This window comes from Corvus brachyrhynchos, unplaced genomic scaffold (genome assembly GCF_000691975.1).
Source record: "Corvus brachyrhynchos isolate BGI_N302 unplaced genomic scaffold, ASM69197v1 scaffold175, whole genome shotgun sequence".
In the NCBI taxonomy this organism is placed as follows: Eukaryota; Metazoa; Chordata; class Aves; order Passeriformes; family Corvidae; genus Corvus; species Corvus brachyrhynchos.
In genome coordinates this window covers 560119-583586 of record NW_008238448.1, presented here as the reverse complement: position 1 = coordinate 583586, position 23468 = coordinate 560119, and the positions used below count along the sequence as shown (strand labels likewise).

Sequence of the window (23468 nt, the reverse complement as noted above, 5' to 3'; positions counted from 1 at the left end):
CAACACTTTGGTCTGTTAACTGCAAATAGGATAAACCATATGTTCAGGTGCATTCAGGTGTTTGTGGGGTCAAGGCTCAGGACAGCATACTGTTGTAGGAGGTGGTGACTTGATGTACTTAACGAATTGAAATTCCTTGCCTTTTTGTTTAGTGGTGTGGTGCAGCTTTCACTTGAACAGAGCTGTCTTAAAAGTTCTTGTTCTTCTTCAGGACTGAGGAAGGTACTGCTTATCCATGCTGCTTCTAACTGCTGAGACTTGCCAGCCAGAGCGTGGGCTTGGTTGTTCTTGTGAAGGTAGGAGTACCTGTCCAGGAAAAACTGGACTGAGGATGGTAGCTCATTCCACATGGCTCAGCTGCCTGATGTCAACAGCTTTTGCTCACTACTGACATTAGCAAGATTTGAACCCCACCAATGGGGAAAGGAAGGCCGTGTATCGTGTTACTTGACCTCCTCAAAGTATTTAGTGTTGCATTAGTGCCTCTGAGGAATACTGCTCTGAAGCAGAGTAATCCTAAATAAAAACTTTGAAAGTCAACTGGAGTAGTTGAACAAAAAAGTGAAGTCAGTATTTCTTGGAAATCTTGCGGTTAGTTAGGTACAATAATTGTTTTGATTTTTTCTGGGCAGGTAAAATGATTGTATGCTTTTGTGTGGACTTCTTGTTTGTTTGGTGCTTTTTTCATAGAAGTGAAGTTTTAATTAAATAATTCCATCTCAGCTGTTTGGAAGGGCTGCAACTTGTGATCCTTGGTGTTGGCAGTCTCCTTTCCTCTTGGGCATTGCATGGGGAGGTGTACACAGTTATATCAGCAATTGACAACACAGTAAAACCAGACACAGGTCTCTGCTGTCTCTGAGTTTCAAACTGTCATTGTTAATGCTCTCCTAAAGTGCAGGTTGACAGTTGTTTGTAATGTAATATGAATGCCAGCTCATGATCGATATGTCACCATCAGTGTTAATTTCAGATTTGTGAGAGGTAAAATTGCTGTCAGTAATAGAAATTCTAAACTTCATTGCTAATTCCCGTTAGTCCAGGGAAACTTGTGTGTAGCCACCAAATGCTTGTGCTCCAGGCTGGAATCCAGCATTGGTGAATTGCAGAAGCCTGCCTCTGTCTTCCTCTGAATCAGGTTCAATTTTTCCAGCATAGATGTGTCCTGCAAGTGCTTCAGTGGTTTTTGAGTAATTGTGTTGACCTGAGTGTCTGTAATGTTGGTGTATTTCATATATATTTTGCTGTAAATCTGAGTATTGGTAATTTATGACAAGGACATGGGTTACTTTGAAGTGTTTTAACTGTCTAATACAGTAGAGTAAATGGGGATGTGTCTGTCTTTTGAGGGTGCTGAAGATTGTGTCTACCTGAGCCTCATGAGGAAAAAGAAGGAATTGCTTTGTAGCTGTTCCTGTTGGCATAGGAGAGCTGACTTCACTTTACTTTTAATTAATTTATTGTTGTAGCACTTAGGAATATGCTTGCTTGCTCTGAAGAAGCCTGCATCTGAGTTTAAGGTGTGTTATTAACTAGAGAATACACCCACAGCTATGCCAGAAAGGTGGCACTTGTACAGCTGGGGATTACCTGCTCTCCCCTATCCACTCTTACCTTCATTTGAAGGAACAGGTGGACATCCACCTCAGTTTTAGTAACTCTGTAGTTGCAAATCTCCTGGTACATTTATCAAACAAGCTGTGTGAGGGGCACCCGAGAGCAGAAGACAACTGAGTGTACTTGGAGAGATATTATGGTTGTTTAGGAAAGACAACAAGGTTGCTGTGTTATGATTTTTATATATGTAACCAATTTGTTCTACCTCATGTCAAAACTAAGTTGATACTTGTAAGACCAGTAGATTTTATGAACTGGGTGACACTTATGTGTTGCATTCTTTGTATGTTTTATATTATGTAAACCTGTAGGTGTGTAACACTCATGAGGGATTATGAATGGTACTGAGAAACTGAAACAAAACCAAAGTACAGTCTTTGATGACTATGTGTTATAAAGCTGGTGATTTGTTTAGATTTATGAACTCACTGAGTCTCTTAGTCATTAAGGTAATTTTGTAAATAAGCCCTTCAGTGAAACAAGTCTTTTGCTGTATAGGCATAGGGGGAAAATTGTGCACATGCTGAAGGGTGCCTTTCTTACATAGTTATTGCTGCTCTGCATAGGTGGGAGGCTTTTCTCACGCTCTGTATGATGAGTGTGGCATGCTGAGTTGTAGGGCTGATATGATGCGAGGCACAAAATTGCCTTGTGTGTTAGAAAGCTTTTGTATGCTTTTGAATTCCACATTGGCTAAAGCTGTCTACTCTTGCCTGCTCTTTTTGACTGAGCCTCTCTAGGGAGCTGGTGCTTTTAATACCACTGGTGGTGGTAATCTTGAAAGAGGAGTCCATACTGGATGATATCAGCATTTAACTTAATTGGAAAATGTGAGCCAGTTGAGGTCATTTTCCATAGGGGGATGTTGTAGAGAACAGTTGTTTTCTCTCTGCTATCCATTCTCAAATTGAATGGTATTTACTTCCATCACATGTATCCCACTTAAAAATGATCGTTTTTGCATGGATATGCTTGCATTTCAGTGCAGGTTGTGGCAGTAAGATCAAGTGCAAAGTATATTTACCTTTGGTTATATAACTTGATACTTTAAATTATCTTTTTGTAGTTCTAGACTTCTAGAACTTAGCACAGCATTTTTTGTTTGGTATTCCTAAAGGGATTTTCTATCAAATGTAATTTTGGGTAATGTCAATAAATAAGTGCCCATAGCTTGGATACTCCCAACTCATCTTTTCCTATTTTTTTTTCCAGTTTCTTCTGTTTTGCTGAGTGGCTCTTACTTGCAATACAAAAGCAGGACTATAAGTCAAATTTTGTACTCCATTTAAATGTGAATATTAATTTATCTTAGGCTTCTCAGTGGTGTTGAAGCAGCATATAGTGGGGATTAGTTTCTTCTTTATAGCTTCAAGGAATGTGGAAAAAAGTACTTCTTCCTTAAGGGTATTTTAAGGTGGAGAGATACTGCTTAACACTTACTGTAAGCATGCCATAAAAGAAGCCACAAGTTTCTGAAGTAAAAGCCACTTCAAATCATCTTCATGAAAAGGTGCCTTCTTATATTCTTTTGTATGTGGTTTCATGAATCAAATACAGGCTATGATTTCACAATGGTTCTTCAGCTGAACACTGAACTGAAATAATTTCCTCTCCTGATAATCAGTCATTTACCTTGACTTTCCCCATAGAAGATAATTTTATGTCTACTCAGTAATGGGGGAAAGTATCATCCCAGTTTTGAAAACCATTATACTGCATGTGCAGCCTAAGTATGTATGTGTCACCTAAGTGTGTGGCTCACTGAGTGGTCTGCCACTGTAGATTGAGCTGTATGATTGCTGGAGGTAGTACTCCATGTTCATGTTTACTGTTTTCCTGTAATTACTGAATGAAGGAAGAGACCAGAGATCATATGTGGAAAAATGACAATAAGTGGAGACAGTAAGTGGTATGATGGTAGGTCATTCTTTTAAAGGTAAAAATTGGAACTAATTCCTACCCTATTTACTCTTCCTTCAGAAAAGCTGCCACTGTTGAAATAACACCTCCAGAGCAGTACCTCCTTGACAGTCATCTGTGTGTGTTTTAAACTGACTGATACCTCTATTTATATGAGAGCTTAGGCATGGTAACATTGAAACGGCAACACTGCTGTATGAGGAGAACGTGACTGTCTTATTTAAGGTTGATTTAGGATGCCAGCATCATCTCCAGCTAGTTTCCAGCTAACGCCATTTATGTTTGGAGCTGGAGAGGAAAAGAAGCAGAGTGGAAAGGCACCACACATTAAAAATGGTGGTTTTAATTAGAAGCTAGTTCTTGTGTGTCTGGGGGTGCATGTGTCTAAGGTGTAGATGGCATCATTTCACTTTAGGCTGTATTTAACCAGTTTTTGAAAACATGTCATTTGAAACTTGCCTATCACTCAAACTTCTTTCTACTTGTAATTAAAAACTGTGCTGAACTTCTGTTGCAGCTCCTTTTTCTTCTCAGCAAATTGAGTTTTTAATGCTTTCTCCCTCTCATGTTTCAAAAAGCCCTTTCTTTTCCTGTCCGTTCCTACCCTGCATTTTTGCAAACTCTTCTCTCCTTATTGCTCTTACACTTCCTTGCTAATTGCTAAATATGATGATCAGCCTAAGAGCTGCCTGGTGGATTTGGGTGATTTGGGTGCATGTATTTAATGCAAGAGGTTCATGGAACACCATGTCTTTGCTTTTGGTGCATCTGTAGGTGCCTGGGGAAGCCCATGAGAATAGGGGAAGTATATTCTGCCTCTTCTCAGACTTCTGTTGTAACTCTGCAGCCAGCTGCTGACTGTAGCTTTTTTTTCAGTGAATAGCTCCACTGTCAGTGTGCTGCTCAAGCTCTTCCCAGCTTGTCACAGAAGGATGTCTCTATTCTGCAGCTCAGCTGCTGCTTGCAGGTTTCTTGGTGGTTATGTTGAACATTCATAGTGTGACTGGTAGTTTGAACTCATGTAGTTTGCAAAAAGCTTTAAGAGCTTTTATGGACAGCGTGTTTTTTGGTTAACTTGAAAGGGAGGTGGTATGGGCCCTCGTGCTTTGGTGTTTTTGTAAACAGACATGGAAGTTAGTTAGCAATGAAAGGTAATATTTGGTGAAGTTGGTAATACTTGAGAAAAATCCTGAGGTTTACCACAAATGAGTGAATTTTAAAACCCCCACTTTAGGCTTAGAAGGTGAAGAACCTAGTCTGTAATTGAGACTGTACCAAACCTTTGTGGAAAAGAAAGGGAAAAACTATACTAAAAATATAAATCTTTGTATAAAATCTTTGAAAAAAGGAGTAGCTCTATTTTCATCTTTCAGATAGGCATATCTGGCTTAATAAAATCAAGCTTTCAAAATCAAAAAGTGCTGTAATGGGGTTAAACATGTACTGATGGAGACAGGTATTGGTATGACAGTATTCTGTCCAATATTCTTTTTCTCCACCCCGTCTTTTAGAGGCATTTGGCTTAGGCATTTTATTGCATCAGATTCCTGTCAGCCAAAATACTTTGAATTATCTTGACTGCTGCACAATGCAGAGCTGAGGGAGTGAAAGGAAAAAAACCCCAAACTTGCTATAGAGCAAAATCCGCTACAGTGTTTGTCTAATACTTCCTAATTGTACAAAAATATCAAGTCTGCACAATGTTGCCATAAGAAAGGAAGTGCACTTTGAACTTCTGATTGGAATGGTGAAAATAACATGTGTTAATAATGGGTTATGCAGATGTGATGCTACAGTCTTGTAACAGTCACTCTGGGCATTGTTCAATAGGCTTAATTAATGGAATCCAAACTACAGGGTTTTGGCCTCATGTAGTGTGTGATTAGATTTTTATTTAGATTTTTGTGAGTATCTTTGAAGGTAGGGTATACGATTTTACTTTTTTATTATTTTCTAAATTTGCTGATGGTGGCAGATCAATAACTGTGTGGCTGCATAAATTTTCAGAGTTGTTTATGTTTTAAAGTAACCATCATTTGGAAAGAAATCTTTTGCAGTCTGGATAGATGTCCCAAAGTGAAGAGGCTTAGCTTCTAACTTGTTATCTGTTGCTATGTTTGGTTATAAGTACATGTTTAGCAATTATTTCTGTCTTTTCTTTGCATAAGGAAGCTTAGTTTTCATTGGTTGGTTGTTGCAGCTGTGTTTGTTACTTGCTGCAGTCCCAGGTTGGTGGCACAAAAGTGGCTCTAAGCGGTGTGTATTTAGGTGGTGCTCTTTCTGAAGTATTTGGAATTTCTTTGGAAGTGTTTTTGTGTCCTAAAGTGGAGAAACTGGTAAAATGACTTCTAGGTTTCTTCAATAAATTACTGATTTTCTTGATAACTATAGGGAAGATAAAAAGCAGTGCAGGAGCTTGTGATTTCTTTCTGGTCTATAGCTCTATATAGATGATCTTGGAGGGGAAGACACATGGCTAGAGAGGAAGCTATACTCTCATTTTCCTGAGACATTACACAAAATTACTTGAAATAGTATGTTTCAGGTTTTGTGGAGATTTTATGTGGGAACACATGCTTTCCCCTAGCTTTTCCTCCATCTGTCAAGGAGTAATGCTCCATTAAAGAGAGCTGTATCTGAAAATTCTTTCTGCATCTAAATATATGGGATTTTCTATTTTAACCTATTCTTTGCATTTGTGTACTTGAATCTTTATGAAAAAATCTGATTTGGTTCATGTATAGTTCAGTTAACAAAACAATTAAAAGCTTCTAGATGGTGAAGCCTACCCTGTTCTTGGCTCCAGAGAAAAGATGTTTCATCATCTTCTTTGAACTTGAGACTTTTAGTCAGCACACCTCTTCAACAAAAGAAACCCTTCAGGATTTATGAGTTGAATTCTCTTTTTATTACTGGAAAAGACAATTTTGGTAATTTAATACCTGTTATTTACCATGATTTTTAAAGTAGTTTAACATAATTGACAATTTGAATAAAGAACCATTCATACAAGATCCCTTCCTATCCCCTCAGAGCACTCAAAACCAACCCATGAACAGAAATTAAAAAATGAAATCCAACAGAATTAAAATAATTTTTTAGTCTTTTTTTCCATGATGCTTGCCAAGTTTCAGTTTGATGTAGATTACAATGGTCATACTGTGTTACAGTTTTTAAAAAGTGCAACTGGTCATTAGCTACAATGACATGAACAGCTGTAGTGTTCTATGACAACAGCTGGGAACAATCTAGTTCTCTTCAATAACTTTCTTTTGTTGTTTCTTTCATGCCATTTTTAAAATGAGAAAGTGAGATTATTGTATTTGTTCTCTATTTTACACCAGGGATTTCTTCATAGGCAGTGGTGGCAATTACGTATCAAAATACGGCATTGCTGTTTGTGACTTGGAACATTTCCCTCTGCAGGACCTGTTTCATAACCCACTGAAATCTGTGGGAGTTGGAGTCTTTCATTAACTTGAGTAAACTGTGAATCAAGTTGTCATCCTAGGATTTCTTATTTTGGCCTTCCCTTTTCAGTGCATGATTTCTCTTTGGTTTAAACTACTTTGTTAAATCTGATCTTTGACAGCATTAGCTCTTATTCTAAGAGTGAGCTGAGTGCCTTTCTACTTTGCGATGCTCTCATTTACCCAGTGAGGAGGAACTTGTCTGTTTGTAGGTGGCTGGTTTGCCAAGAAAGTTTGCCTTTCTGTTGCTCTCTCTTCAGAAGTGTAGTTCAAAATGTTTCCTGTGTATGTGCATATGGTTGTTCTTTATTGTTGGAAAACCAAGTAGAAGACTTATGTATACATTTTCTTTCTGTGTCCTTTTACAAAGGAGTTTTCTTTGGTAATGAACACATTTGGGTCACCTTAAATAAAATCTGTTTAACTTACTTTTCGGATATACCAGAGTAAATCTTAAAATCACCCGAGTGGTACTAAAGATGTACATATCAGATAGGTGTGGGAGCATTGTTTACTTCCCTGAGAGACCTGCTATCCTGTGTCACACAAGTGGTGGTGTCTGTGATTACTAGAGGGGAACCTAATGGCATAACATGGTGTATTGGGACTACAATTTGGGAGTTTGGGAAGAGGAAATGAAGAGCACAGTGGGCAAGGGTGTGTGTGTTCAGTGCAGTGAAGGGTTACTAAGGGAATTTAGAACTAAGGTAGTTTAGAAATCCAAAGCAGAGAGCTGTTTTGAGACTGCTTTGTCTCACAAGCCCTCTTGGCTCAGCTGAGTATCTTGGAGGTGCCTGTGCAGCAGGGCAGGAAGCTGGGTGGTAGCTACTGGGGAATGTGAACAAGCAGAGAACTAGCAAAGGCAGTTGGTGAAATTTTTAGTTAGTCATATGCTCTGTGTATATACCCCCAAGTTTGGTTTAGATTATCAGAGAATGAACTTTCTGCATATTTTTTTAAAAAAAGTTTGCTGAGATAAAGGGCTTATATATTCTGTTAAGTATAACTTCTAATCTTTCCTTATGTTATCAGTAACAAGGAGGGGAAAATGACTTTAGGATGCTGTGTTTTGAGCATCCTGAGATAAGGTTACTTTTGGTACTTGGAGGAAAGAAGTGAACTCAAAAAAATCCCATACTTGTACTACAAAAGGGGAAGAACCTGCATTCATTGCAGTTGAGAGATCAGTTTTAGCTTCTGGGCTGTTGACTACCTCGCCAGGTATGGATTGATTTGTTTTTTGGGGTTTTTTTCTCTTTATTATTTAATCTTCTGCTTCCCACTTCACTGGAGAAATAGTGTATCTGTAATTTTTTATGGATGATGTGTCAAAAGTACCTTTCTCAATCGCTCTCAGTGAAAAAGCACAAGCTCTGACAGCTTCACAAAAGCCCAGAATTGTTATGGCTGGGAGGGACCTCTGGAGGTCATCTGGTCTATTTCCAGCTCTCTCAGCCTTCCATCATAGGAGGGATGCCTTGGTACCTTAAGTCATCTTTGTGGCACTTTGCTGGGCTCTTAGCAATTAGTCCATATCTTACAGTTTCTGTGTGACATATGAAAGTTAATTTATACATACAGAGCTTTTACATTAGGGAATAGCATACTTTTATCCATTTAACAAGTTACTGCTCCTTCCCTGGAGCTCTGAATCTCAGGTGACACTTACCTCACATGTAAATACTGTTTGTTTACCACAGAGAAGATGAGGGATGTTAACTGTCATTAACAGAAGTCGTAAATGCATGTGAATTTTCTGTACACTATTAACCTTATATCTTTTATCCTGTTGTTAACAGACAGTATTTTGCTGTGGGGTATTTGTATAACCTTGGCTAATCTCAGAAGTACTGTCCATCAGAAAGTTACTCTGCAGATATCTTTTTGGTTATAATCCAGTTGCTGTAGCTTCTGAAAGTGTGTTAGACTCTTTGCCTTCACCCCTTGATTTATGGAGACAGAGGTTTTTATGGGTCATCTTAGAGAATTTGCCAACAGCCTTCTGGGCTGCATAAGGAGAATCGTTGCCAGCAGGTTGATAGAGGTGAATCCTCTCCTCAGCACTGGTGAGGCCATACCTGAAGTGCTGGATTCAGTTCTGGTCTCGCCAGTATGGGAGAAACATGGACATACTGGAACAAATTCAGTGCTGGCGCACAGAGGTGGGCCTGGGACTGGCACATCTTTCATATGAGGAAATCTGAGAGAGCTGGGGCCACTGAGTGTGGAGAAGGCAAGGCTCAGAGGGGCCTTATCTGTGTGTGTAAATGCTGGTTGTAGGAAATTGAGAAGGGGCAGCCAAGCTCTTGTCAGTAGTCCCCAATGACAGGGCAAGAGGTAAAAGGCACTAATCGACAGCTCTCAGAGTAAGTGAATTTCTGCTTTTCAAACACTAGCACAAGTTGCCCAGGGAGGTTGTGGAGTCTCCATCCTTGGAGTCATTCAAAAGCCATCTGGGTGGGGCCCTGTGCAGCTGGCTCTAAGGTGGCCCTGCTTGAGCACAGGTGTTGGCTGGAGCAGCTGACCAACAGAGGTCCCGTTTCAACCTCAACCCTTCTGTGATCGCTTTTTACTCAACTCTATTAAATGGATAATTAAAACACTTGATCGATTTGGAGACCTTTTGACCAAACATGAAGTACAGAAATCTCCCTTTAAAAATGAAAAGTTAATGTTTGCTAATGAGGTGTTCTACAGGAAGAATGCTTTGTGTGATTGAGGGTCTACTATGTAAATAATTATCTTGGCATAGCAGCAAGATACACTGCATTGGGAAGATATATATATATATTTGAATTGATGGATCCACAGTAGTGTTGCTGGCAAAATATTTGCACAGATCACTCTTGACAAGTTTCAGAATCTCCTGAGTGTGTGCAGCTCTGGAGTTTGGTGTAGCTTGAAAGCAGGACAGATAGTATGACCACTGTACTTCACTTGGGGAAACTGTAAGAAAAAGGGAAAGAAGCTTTTATATTAATCTTTTGTAGTTACTGCCAGTGCTTCAGACCATCAGAAAGGTCAATTTTCGAATTACTGGAAGGAAGTAGTTATCTTACCCTAGTCCTTGGTTCGTCTGATTTTTCCATAGTGTCATGACAATTGAAATTGAGAGTGATAGCAATTGTCTTTCACCTCTGACACTCTCTGGCGTTTTTTTTTCTTTCCTGCTTTGTCATGGTTATTTGTTTCTTAATGAAGGTGATTGTTGCCCTTTAAACTTGACTAGGAAATAGGTGAATCTTGCATCTGTAAAAGTCAGATCAAACCTGAGATAAGGGAGTCTCTTGATGTGGGTAACAGAAAATTAAAATAAGCATTGGAAAAGTTAAGAGTATGACAAAATTATGCTGACTGCTTCAGAAAAGTTAGTAGAGCAAAAGTTTTGAGCAAGTTCTGTAGGTGGCATCACCTTCATGGATAATTAATCTGGATAATGGAGGTAATTTTTTTGTTTTGAAAGTGTAGCTTCCAGGGTTGCTCAGTTGACTAGATATGTTTGAGGAAAAAGACAGACAGAGACTTTATTTTTAAAGCATTAATTGCCTCGGTATAGTATAAATCATAATATAAATTAAAATCTAGGGCAACATATGAAAGAAGTTTAAATGCATTTACTGTCTTTGCAACACATTGAACAGTAACTGGGGAGAGGGCTTGCTGGTGCCTTTGACTTAATTTAGTAGTCTTTGAATTAATTATCTGTAATTAGAAAAATGTGGTTCTGGAGAACTTACTGGTTGCCAAAAGGCAGGTAGAGTGTTAAAGATTTACCTCAAATATCCTACAAAAAAAAAAAAAAAGGACAGAGAGATTGGTTTAACATATCTATCATGACCTGGAAAGATGCTCCTGGGAACTAAACTCAGGAGAGGAGCTGAAGAGGTGCTTTGAATACATGGAAATGAAGAGCAGATGGGAAAGCCCAACAAGCTGCAGGTGCTGTTAGTGGCATGTATTCACCTACCTGAAGCATGAATGGCTGTTCCAGGGATATCTCTAGTTGTGCTGCAGGACATTTCTCTTGAAGTGGTTATGTCCTCATCTCCTGCTCAGCTACAGCCATGTAAAGAGATGGCTTTTTTAGCACAGTGGGCACCTCTCATGCTCGTAAATCACCAGAAGAAGTTAATTCTATGGATTATATTAATGAGAAGATATTTGACCATGGAGGAAAGGTTAATGTATAGATTTTAAAATGTGTCTTTATTTCTGATGGGAGATAATGTGGTGCTGGGATTTGTTGTTGGGAATCTACTGTATCTTGATGCTCTGTTAAGTTGAACAAGATTAAAAGTGAGTTCAGTTTGTGCCTTACTTTGTCTGAACTGATGATGCAAGCTGTCTCTAATAAATAATTTTATCAGCAAGTACTAACAAATTACTATGGTATCATAAGACTTCAGGCAAAAAAGAAGCTTCAATATAACAAAACTGGCAAAACGAAAACCTGGTTCTGTCACGATTCTCAAAAAATAAAGTGCTGTGGGAGGGCAGTGGATTCTTTCTGAGCCTTGGTGCAGGACCAGGATTTCAGCTGCCTCCCTAAAGGTTCCGCAGAAACATTTTTTTGGCTTAAAAAATGCCGGTTTTATTCAAAGATAACTGGTGGCAATAATAATACTTTCGCTAATGTGTAGAGCAGAGCAGCTGAATCAACGGTGAGATTAGATTACCTGTCTAGCCAGAGAATGCTGCAAATTCCTTTCAGAACTGTATTTTAACTACAAAGTGAGTTTTTTTTTGCTTGATTTCGTGTTAATCCAGTACCATGGATTGTGGTGAAAACAGTTTCTTTCAATGTGGTTTTTTTTCCCCTCCTGTGCCTCAGTCTTCTAGAAAAACGACCTTTTTAAAAAAGTCTAAAAGAGCATTTATAAATAGTAATCTATAAACATGAGAATAATACATGACAACTATTTGACTGCTGGACTCCTTGTTGAAATCACTGTGTTGGGGTTTTTTTTGTCCTTTTTGTTGATCCCCCCTTTTACCTTCTGGATGTGCAAAAAATCATATTTCTTGATGAGTACCTGCTAAGCTTTACCAGATGCATTATAAGTAAGGTGAGTCTTCTGAAAGTTTCAGCATAGTAGGGACCTAGGGAGGAGCAGGCTGGGTTAGCTCTGAAATACTCTCTGTTGTAGGAGGCTGGGAAAACAACAGGCTGAATTTATTACTGATTAAATATACAACAACAATCAGAAAGGATGCTGCTAGAAGCTAGGGAAAAGTCACAAGAGGAGTTTGAATTCCTTTTGTTTTCTGCTTCAGCATCTATGCATTGAAGTAATTTCTCCTCAAAGGAGAAAGGAGTATTAACCTTCAGTAGTGAGAACTGCTGAGTATGATAAATGGGCCAGAGAGGATAGTTAGTTATTTATTCATGTTTGTGTATCTGCAGCACTGTAGAAGTCTCTGTCACAGGTCTAGTTTCTCTTCAGAGAAACCACTAGAACAAAAAAGGTTCATCTAGGCAATGTGTTTGTACACAATAGGACTAATATGCTACAAACATCTTCCTGAGGTCATCCAGGTGCTTCTAGACTTTACTGTAGAACTGGAAATAGAAAAAGCCTGGATGTTTGCTATTGACTAGTAAATACAAGGCATGCTGCTGGTTAGTTTCTGACAGAACAGCATCCCCTGTTTGTGTAAGTGTACCTGTTTCTGGTTCACTGGCACTGCAGCAGAAGAGGAGTATGTGAACCAGAACCAGTCTGTAAGGGAAAGGTGAGTGTTAAAAGCTTTCTTCTTGAAATCCCACCAATTTCCTCTGTAGCATTTAACTTCCCATTCAGATAGGGAAATAGCTGTGGGTAGTTGTGTTGCCAGGCAGGTCTTGCAGAGGCAATAGCATTTAATACTTTGTGCTATGTACTGAAAAGATTCTGAAGCTTTGGAAGACTCTCTGCCCGTTTTCAATCCTGTAAAAGTCTTAGGTCACAGGTTACTAACTCTAATTCTTGAGTTAAGCAAAATGAATGCCTTTTGATTATTAAAAAAAAAAAAAAGTAAAAACCTAAGAACAACAAACCCCTTCCCCCAAATCAGCAAACACCTTAGAAAAATTTATGTATCTGTATGTGACTTTTTTTCTTCTTTATTAGCAAATTTGGAGTCTCTGTGAAAAAGAAGGATGTTTTCTTGCTTTGGTGACCTAACCGCTATAAAACCTGTGTTAATATGGACTGTTTAATGTCATGCCTTTCTCCTGTACCAAGAAAATGGTGATGACTGGAATGCATGTCGTCAACTTCTGTAATCAGGGTACTTGAAATATTTACAATACCGTGATTACAGTAAAGCTTCTTACGTACACATAACACAGACACACTGTAGCTGCCTTATATATTTTGGCCTTTCAAGTTTACATCCTCATTTGTGTCCTATTCTTGGGTGGGGTTTTGTTAGTTTGTTTTTACCTAAGGTGCTTGGCAAAAATGAATAAAATACGAACTTCTTTATCTGCCATGTGAGGTTTGCCATGTGGACACTTACAAAATATCCTAGTGAAATTAAACAGGAGAAAAGAGCAAAGTTTGAAGCTTTTCACAGGCCAAAACCAAACACTCCAATGTCTACTGAAGCTGACAAGTTCTGTTTTAGGGGGTTGTCTGTCAAGAGTCTAAAACCTTTTCATGGGTCTAGTGAATGGAATTGAGCAGCAGGGGAATAAATCTGGAACAGATTTGCTGGAAAGGCTTCTGTGTGGAAGACACCTCAAATGGCCAGGACCAACGTGCAAAAAACTACCCATCCGTGTTACTTTCAGTAGGTATGAGATGCAGAGCAGTTTCAGGGCAAGACCTGTTGGTCTGATATGTTTTGTTTCTGTTGTGTGCAAGAGCTGTGACCAGTTGGTGCCATGCTTGGCTGAAAAAGCCAGTGCTCTGTAGACACAACTCCTACCTCTTGTTTCAGATCCTGATAGTCCAATGGGAAATAATAAGGTATCCCAGAGTAATTACAGCTGTAGTATTTCCTGTCCGATGAGCAAAGTTCACAGAAAACCTTCTAAAGCATGACTACAGACTCATTTAATTGAATCTCATATTCTAAACTGGGCATCCCTGGACTGAGTCTAGGGCCTGAAACTGGAGAGGATTTGGTGGCGCTAATAGATGGTGTTCTCCTGTAACTGGATTGCCAGGCCTATGCAGGAAGTATGAGGGGCTGTGCCCACCCAGTGGCAGTCAAAGAAACTTGGATTACTCCTTGCTGGGGATCTTGTAGAATTTTTTATGCTGGTGCCTGGTGTACAAAGTGCCTGGTACAAAGTGAGGCTGTTGTAAGTGGTTTTGCTTCCCTGGCACGAGGGCAATAGCCACAGCAAAAGGATATGGATTTTTGCTTTATTGCTAAACTGAAATTGTGGCATGAAATCCTTCTTTTTCCTGCTGGGATGAAGGGTGATCCTAGATCTTTGCTCTGTGCACCTGTGTAAAACATTTACGTTTGACCTTTCCTTTTCTCATTCAGTCTATAGTCTGTTTAAACCTGGTAGTTTCATGTAACTTGTACCAAAAGTGAAGTGCTGGGTTTTTTTGTTTGTTTGTTTTTTGTTTTTGTTTGTTTGTTTGTGGTTTTTTGTTTTTTTTTTGTTTTTGTTTTTTTGGGGGGGGGTTTGTTGTTGTTGTTGCTTGCCCCTCTCCCTATGGAAAAGGAAAGAGTTCAGGCCTCACATTGCAGATGCTGATTGTTGTTGTTTAATTCAATTCATGTTCTTTGCGAAGACAGGATGATGTAAGAACAAGAAGAAAAAACAAATACTGATAGAAAATTATGCCCTCATGTGTGGCTGTGTGGCCATGTAGCTTTCGTCTTCCTTCAGAACGGAGTGTTTCTCTTTCATGCCTGGCTGACTGATGTGCCCTGCCCTGTTGGGCTGTGCAGTCTGTCTTCCCTAACAGGCTGTAACAGGTTTTTTTAATCTCTTTTTGAGAATTTCCGATTTTGCTGGCTTTTTCTTTTTAGGTGTACAGTCCCCTCCCCTAAAGGTTGCCTTTTGTATGCTGATGTACATAAACTACCTCAAGGTTTTCTTAAAGAATAGTGGAAGCAAGCCCACTAGTCCTCCCAGGAGAAAAGTGCAGTGAGGCCAGTGGTATTCCTTTTACTTCCCTTTTGGTTTTGTTCACTCCTATGCCTTGTAAAACAGCCAGGAAGGTTTCTCACAAATCATGTTAAATTTTTCTTCTCATGCAGAATATAATCCAATGTGGACTTTTCCTTACAGTAAGTCTTCCAAAATCCCAGCAGTAGAGTCACAAATGGCATTTTATTCTTCTCATTTAGAATCTAGTGCCCCAATCTGTTACATCAATATTGCTGTCAGAATAGTGCCACTTGGTATTACCTGTGTGGTGAAAGCATTGGATTTGGCATGCATATGTGTGTGTTCTCCTTGTACAGTTTTGTCTTTTTCTTAACTTAGAGCATATATATTCCCTGCCACTTCCCTTCAGGTGTGGGAAACATGATCTCCACAACTAGGATTCTGGAACAAAAGCAAGGTTTAATCTTTAAATGACAGTATGAATTGTTACTGTGAAGCCTAGACTCCAAATATAGTCAGTTTTCGTTGTGTTTTCAGTATCAAATCTCTTCTTCATCTTCTCTAAAGCAGTCACAGCTTCTTGTTTTTGTCCCTTTTTTAAACGGAATGTTTGTTACCTTTTGTTTTGTACTTGAATTGCTATGGATGGAAAGTAGTGGAGCTGCCTGCAGAATAATATTTAAAAGTTTACAGTGAGAAAAGTTTAAGAGTCTGATGTTTTTGCAGCACCTTTTGTTTTTGATTTGTCTTCTCTCTGATATAACTTCACTGAAATCCAGAGTCTGTCTGGCACTGGGAAGTGTGTGAAAGGCTAAAATGTCTCATTCAGACAATGACTCAGATGTGCAGTCACTTAACTCTCCAAAGGCTTTGTTGTATCTTAAAACAGTGTACACCGCTCTGGTATATCCTCAGACCTGGAGGATGTTCATGGGCACTCAGCCAAATACCGATTATCCCAACCCTTGAAAACTGCTTGGATCCCAATATAGTTTGCAATAATTTGTTTTTATATAGCAGTGATTAATTAAGACAAATACTCTCTGAAAAGCCTCTTAAATTTTAGAAAGAAGAGATTTTATTTTCTCTAATACATACCTTCCTAAGGCAAAGGTTTATTTTGATTATTCTTTAAGATCTGTGTCTCCTATGGTGATTTTTCTTCCCCAAGAAAATCTGTGTGGAATTAATAGAAGAGCTGTGTATAGAGAATAAATTGCTTGCAACTTCTCAGAGAAAGTGTTATTACAAATTGAAAGCATCATAAATTTACAGCATTAGGGAGGGCTACTAAGAAGTAATTGTTCATGTTTTTACCTTGATCAGGTGGCAACAATTAAAAAAGTGGTTTTGCATTTTAAATAGGAGCTGGCATTGCTATTCATAAAGGCTTTTGACTTGTGCATTTAATGAAAAGAAGGACCGAGAAGATTTGCCCTGTTTGCAGAGCAGCTAGTTCTGTGGGTTAGAGATGATGGCTTGCAGAGGGAGTGGTGGTGGTGTCTGGTGACCCTGTCTCACTTTATCTTTCCTTCCACTTTTATACCCTGCCTCTTCCCATCCTCCCCCCACCTTTTTCTTTTTACTGGACTGTGTCAATTTGTGACATGATCCCAAAGACAATGAAAACAAAACACGTTGAAAGGTTTGTGTTCTTTGAGATCTGGTGCCAGAAGGCTTTTGGAAAAATACTTGATTCTAGCATGTACAGAAAATCAGATCAAATATTATGTGAGAGACTACTTCCACTTTGGTCACTATAAAAGAGGAGAAAGTGATATTCTTATAACAGTTTTCTAGCTGAGGTGGGCTGTCAGGAGAATAATCCTTATGGGGATATTTGCATACAGAAGTAAAAAAGACAGGTTGTGTATTTCTAAGTTGGGATTCCTTTTATATATATGTCACTTTTAAATTATTGTTGCTTTTTTACATAAGCCAACTTTCATCTAAACTCAATTAGCTGAAAATAAGCTGAAGGGGATATTTGTGGATGTTTATAGAACTTGTTCAGTATTTCATACGGGAGTATTCCTAAGCCTCTGCATACTGGACTGGACGTGAGTGGAAATGGACCACTCTCTTCAATCTTGTCTAATAAAGTACTTGCTTCAGCTGTATGGAGACTGTTTTGCTTTTAATTCAACTAATGTTAGAGCCAGTGAAGGCTGGCAAGTGGTTGGATATCTGCAAGGAGCAGTGGTTTGGCTGCTGAATGTGCAGAGCAGTCACAAGGATGGGTGGCTTAGGACAGCCACAGTGGGTCACCTGGACTTTGTGCAAGAAAACATCTTTGGGGAAGGGTGACAAGCTTATGGTTGAGTTTGTGCTTTAGCTAGCTAACTGAAGTGACAGGTGCAGCCATTTCTCTCTTCCCCTCCCCCCCCCCCAATAATTTCTTTTTGTTACTTGCACTATGGCTGAAGAGCCAGTGACTCTACGCATTGGCTGTGGTGCTCCCTGTACCAGTCCTGTCTAAATGTATCAGATAAACAAAACAGTTTATAGAGGGCTGAGTAATTCACTTAAAGACTGGTAAATACTGTTTGCCTTATCTCTGTTAACCTAAACAGTTTCTGTAAATGGTTGGTGGTAAATGATCTTCACTAAGTTCTTTGAAAATAAAGCATTTTATTTTAGATTAGTTCAAGGGGCCAACAGGAGTTTACTTGTCTGTGATGTTAAGTTCTCAAATAAATCACAAAATCATTATGGGTGGTCTTGAGACAGGCTAATTAAATGCAACAGGAATCCTAAATTCAAAGATCAAATTTTCTCTTTTAGTTTTTTTGTTCTTAAAAGGTAGGTTATTTTTTCCAGAAATATGTAATCTGGTATTTTACAGAAGTTATTACCAAAATCTAAAAACTTCCAGTATGCACTCTGATTAGAACAACAGTTTCAGTGTAGTGCTTTTGCAAACATCTGCAAGAGGCTGGCGTTTGATACTTTGTTGTTTTGTAGAAGTGGAGTTGGATGAAAACACTTTTTCCCGCTGATATCTCATTTTCTGTTCCATGGTCAGCTGAATGGATAATTACAAGGCATGGTATCCTGTCTGTGAGGGAGGTACATCCCTTGAAACTTTCTTGCAAAGCCCAGATGATGACCTGTTTTCTCAGTGTCTTGCCTAAAGCCAAGTGCAAAATGCTGGTTTAGTAACTTAATGATGTATTTTTGATACTGGTGCCAGGTCTTATTCTTCTCATGATGTCTTGCTGATTAATATGAAAGTTGTAGTTCCTTTTAAACTTTGTTATCCTTTTGCTTTGACTTTGTGATATAAAGTACTAGGAACAGCTCTGACATCCCGTTTTTCTTGATCTGTGAAATGCTTTTGATTTTATAATTTATAAAAAACCGCATGTTTTAAACAAATTCTGCTGCCACCTATCCTTCTGGAGGGGATGGAGGGTGGCTGCCCAGGGTTTCTGAGCTATTGAATACCAGTAACCTGTGCTTGCCAAGGGCATTTTGGTTGTTGTTCCCCTCCATGTGAGAGCAGGACTTGCTGCTCGTGGCCTGGTTGCTTCTGTAGTCTCCCACCATCCACACAGAGCAGCTTCAGCATTTCTGGTGGTGTTGCCATGATTCCTGTAACATAATACAGGTCAGGAGACTCTCACCTCATGCTAGGAAGGGCCTGTGATCCTCTGCATGTGGATCACTTGCTGTAGGATTCTTAAAAGCCTCTGTGCCAATTTGAAATGTTTTTCTTTCTGTAGAAGGAGGAAAAAGAAGCTGAGGGTCTTCAGTTTTTTGCTTCCCGATGTGAAGCTCATTAGCTGATTGCTAAAACTTAGAGTGATTTCATTTGTGATGCAAGGCACAAGTCTAACTGTTTAACCAACTAAATAACTAACTAGAATAACTAACTAAAGTCACTGTTAAATATCTATTCTAAAATGAAGAATCATAAGACCATTTTGTAGAACATCTGATAGCACATCTGAAAATTGTAAAGTACAGCTATGGATGTGCTTGTCCCTTTTTATTGACTTTTGTGTATTTGACAAACTGCAGTAACTTCTTTAAAAAGGTTTCATCGGTTTGAGCATTTCAGCTTTTTAAATGACCAAATGCAGTATATGAACTATAATATTCTCCAAAGATGAAGTGTAAGAAAGAACTCATGTGCATTTATTAAAATCAACAAAGGAGGAAGTGGACTTGCTATATTACCTTTTAAATAAAATATTCTGTACATTTTGGATTCATACAGAAATCTTTTCCCTATACTGGAAACTCCTGAACTGATGCAGAGTTGCCCTTGCATTGGAACATTTGTGCCTGTGTATGTACATTTCCTTGTAAATCTCATTACCAGTGTTGTAGCAGAACTTTTCTCTAGCTGTGTGCAGAACATAGGCTCTTGTGACTTTAAAATATAATCCTTACTGTTTATGAGTGCAACACTGAGAACGAGTCCTCTGTAAATAGATCCAAATCCATATTTGTGGGTGGGAACATGTGAGGTTTTATGTTTTTTTTTTTAATCCGATATCTTGAGACAAGCAGCTGCAGTGCCTTTAACATTGCTCAAAGGGCTGCAGAATTGAATTAATCAGACATGCTTCTTTGACTGATATTTAGAAATTAATAACAACCCTACCACTGTCCATGGTTAGCTGAATTTCATCCAGCTGGAAATCCTAGTGCTCTTCTCTGTTGATAGTGGAGAAAGCCGAACCACTGGCCAGAACTTTGCCTGTTGACCTTCTGCAGTGGTTTCCTCCTTCCCTGGGGAAGGCTTTCCTGCTCACTGAGGGGTGAATTATTTGGGCCCTGTGTTTGTAAGAATCTTCTGTAATCCTGGGCATCCTGACTTAGGGGTTAGAGAGTGGAAGCTCATAGACCTGGGCTTCCAGGTTGAGCTTTTTTTGCATCCATCTCTCATTTTTGGGACCAAATAATCCAGGCTGAACAGAAGTTACATTTGGCACGATGATTTGTGCCTTATTAGGATCATCATTTTTAAAAAAATACAGAGTCTACATGTCATTCAAATGTTGGAAATATAGCAAGGGAACTCCAAGGCAGAAGAACCAAAAAATGAAACTATTTAGCTAATCATGAAAGACCAGCACTGTTTTCTACTGGAATTACAATGCTGGGAAGACTTCTCATCATCTCTGTATATGAGTCAGCAGTACTCTGCCAGCCAGGAGGGCCACCCATGTCCTGGAGTGTCTCAGGCACAGCATTGCCAGCCATGCCAAGGAGGGGATTGTCCCACTCTGCTCTGCACTAGGGTGGCCTTACCTTGAGTCCTGAGGGCAGTTTTGAGCACTCACAATATAAGAAGAGCCTCCAAAGAATGGTAACGAGGCTGGTGAAGGTCTGGAGGGGAAACCTTGTGAGGAGCAGCTAAGGTCACTTGGTTTTGTTCAGCCTGGAGAAGAGGAGACTGAGGGGAGACCTCATTGCAGTCTACAACATTCTCACAAGGGGAAGCAGAGAGGCAGGTACCGATCTCTTCACTCTCAGGACCAGTGACAGGACCCAAGGGAACGTTTAGGTTGGGTACCAGGAAAAGACTTTTCACCCAGAGGGTTGTTAGGCACTGGAACAGGCTCTCCAGGGAAGCAGTCACTGCAGCAAGCTGTCTGAGTTCATGGAGTGTTTGGACAATGCTCTCAGTCACATGGTGTGTGATCCTCAGGATGTTCTGTGCAGAGCCAGGAATTGGACTCAGTGATCCTGATGGGTCCTTTCCAACTCAGCATATTCTATGATTTTAGTCACTGACTCTCTCCTTTAAAGTTCATAAAAAATGATGACAGTACTTGAATGTCTACAGGTGCAGTATGAATGTATTTCACGTAATATTTTAAAGTCTGCCAGTTTTCCTGTGGGTAGTGTATTAGCTGTTTTTTTCTGACATTGTATGAATGCTTGGAAGACATGAATCTGATGGATAAAAGGCCTTATTCCTTATTTCTGTACTGAATTGTTTAAAGATCCATTGGGTTGTGCTAACAGCAAAACAGAAACAAATACATTTATCCCAGGCTAATGTAACATCAGCTATATGTACAACATATTGTAACCTTCCAAAGTAGCATGAAAAGTGCAAAATTTTTGAAAGGCTGGAGGATGCATAGCAGGTATGGGATAGTGACCACCTTCCTCTGCATCCCTGTGCTTCCTGCCACTCCGACAGTGGGGTGGAAACCTCCTCCAGGGATGGTGCAGTGGCTGTCAAGTACTGTCCAGCTCCTCCCAGGCATCTCCCACCCTTCTCTGGACACTGAGGTGTGCTCTGGTATTTGTGCTCCTGAAGTCAGAAGACAGAAATATTTCCCACACCTGGGTTGTGTGGATGATGCCTCAGTAGATTTCCCCACTCGTTTTTCCTTTAAGTGTGGAGATATTTGCAGATTGGAAAGTACACTGTGTTTCTTGGTACATAGCTTCATGTCTTCTCGAGCTGTGGCTGTGTGGCTTTAATTATGGTGTGGAAGTAAAAGGGAGGGAGAGTTGCTCCCATGCAGCGTAGCATATGGCTCAGCAGCAGTGCCAGTAATGTCGGTGCCTTTTGCCTTGGGTATTTATGCCAGGAGGTGTCAAGCTGAAGGTTCTCTGCCCCAAGAGGATGAGCAGGACAGTGACAGTGGTGTATGGCTCTGCTGGCAGCACAGCAGGAGCCTCTTGCTGCTCTTGAGGATGTTTTCAATCACCTGACCTGTTGAACATTTGGTCTGTCAAACCTTTCAGATTAATGCAGATGCTGACATGCTCTCAGAGCAGTCTTGGATATTATTAGTTGCAAATTTGTGAAAGCCTTCTCCTTGATAAATTTTTACTATGTGGGTTTCGCAACTGGGGTGTAAAGCCCAGGCTCTCTGTTAAGCTTGAGGGAGCCTTGGCATGAAGCATGTAACAAATGAAAAACTTGGCTTGATCCAAAAAGTGGGATTTCATGTCTTTTCGGATGGCTCTCTTGCTGGTCATTCTGTATAAATGTTGTCTCTCACCTTAAAAGTAAAAGAAATAAAATCTGAATAATTAATGCAATTAGTGGTTGACAAGAAGCAGCAGTGCTCTTGGAATTTTTGTGATTGCTGAGATGGCTACTTGTTAACAATTAAAATGAAGTTTCTAGAAACTGAGAATAGAAAATTTATTTAAACTCTCAGCATGCTTTTGTTAGGTGTTTTATCTTTTTTGCAAGTGGACTTCCAAACCCTGTTAAACAGAAGCATAGTGATATGAAATAGAAACTGTTGAAAAGGAAGACCACTGTTCATGTGTTTCCTGTTTTATCATTATTTTGTGTTTAACTTGTCAGTGGCAAGATTCACATGACCTGAAACATCCTTTTGAAGCAAATTTGCCGGCTTGTATGACTGTGCTTATTTGTTCTGAATTTTGAAGAACGCTTGAGTGCTTTCATGAAAAGGCTTACTTTCATTATGATACATTTTATTGTGACTTATCAAATACTGCTTTATTTTACCTCACTTACAGGAAATGAAGTATGGATGACCTTAATTTAGTTAGTCAGTAGTATGGGATCCTTTTACTCCTTGGTATTTAATTTATAGTAAAAACATGTATGACTGAGGTGTGAGAAGTGTGCATTTCTCTTTTTGTATGAATAAATAAGGGTTTAATTGCTCCCCTGAGGAACAGGATTTAGTTTATACATGTATGCCTCCTTTTAGAATCTAACAGATACGTTACTCTTCTCCCTTGGTCAGTCTTGCATGAAACAGGAAAAAGAATACAAAGCTTTTGATTTTCTTCAAACTACAAAATTACTGTACTGTATAAAAGCTGTTAAAAACACTGATGTGACTTGTAAGTTGAGGTTTTCAGTTTTGGAGACTTCTTTGGGCAGTCTCCAAAACTATGGAGAAGGTTTAGTGGTGAGGTGGAAGAATGAGGAGATGAATTGTGCCGGCACTCCTGCAAAGTGGTGGGATCAAGGTGGCTTCCCAGGTCCACTTATGTGTTTCAGTTACACTGTGACTCCATCTTGGGATGAGAAATTATGGCTAGCGTATTTTTCCCTCTGCCAGGCTCTCTTCTGTTGTATTTTGCAACAAGAGGAAGCTTGTGCATGGTGTCTGGCAGGGTGCCTGGGTGCCGTGCAGCCTTGCCCTGGCTGTAGCTGCTGGATGCTGGGTGGGCTGCGGAAGGCACCCACAGCTGGGCACCTGCAGCTGGGCTCCTTACAAGCTCTCATGGCTCAAGAAGAGGTGCTCGAGCGTGTCCCATGTATAAAATTCAGGATGTGAGGGAATTCACAGAGCAGGTTTTGAGCTATGGGAAGGGATATTATTCATCATCTTGTTTTAAACCTAGAAGCAAATCTAAGGGGTTGTAGAGTTAAGAAATGGTGCCAGTAATGGGCATTGGAAGGAAGAGCTGAGCATTTGTGTGCCAAACAGAGCAAC

At 39.6% G+C, this 23468-nt stretch overlaps 1 protein-coding gene across 2 annotated transcripts in view; it reads left to right on the top strand.

Annotated features, from left to right (window-relative positions):
- The first annotated feature begins 220 nt into the window (after nt 1-220).
- PPP3CA (protein phosphatase 3 catalytic subunit alpha) overlaps nt 221-23468 on the top strand; it is a 173715-nt gene continuing 150467 nt past the window's right edge. For both annotated transcript variants that reach the window (XM_017736827.1, XM_017736826.1), the window contains exon 1: nt 221-296. In XM_017736827.1, the coding sequence (XP_017592316.1) occupies nt 236-296 (61 nt within the window). In that variant the 5' untranslated portion in view covers nt 221-235. The remainder of the gene's footprint in view (nt 297-23468) is intronic.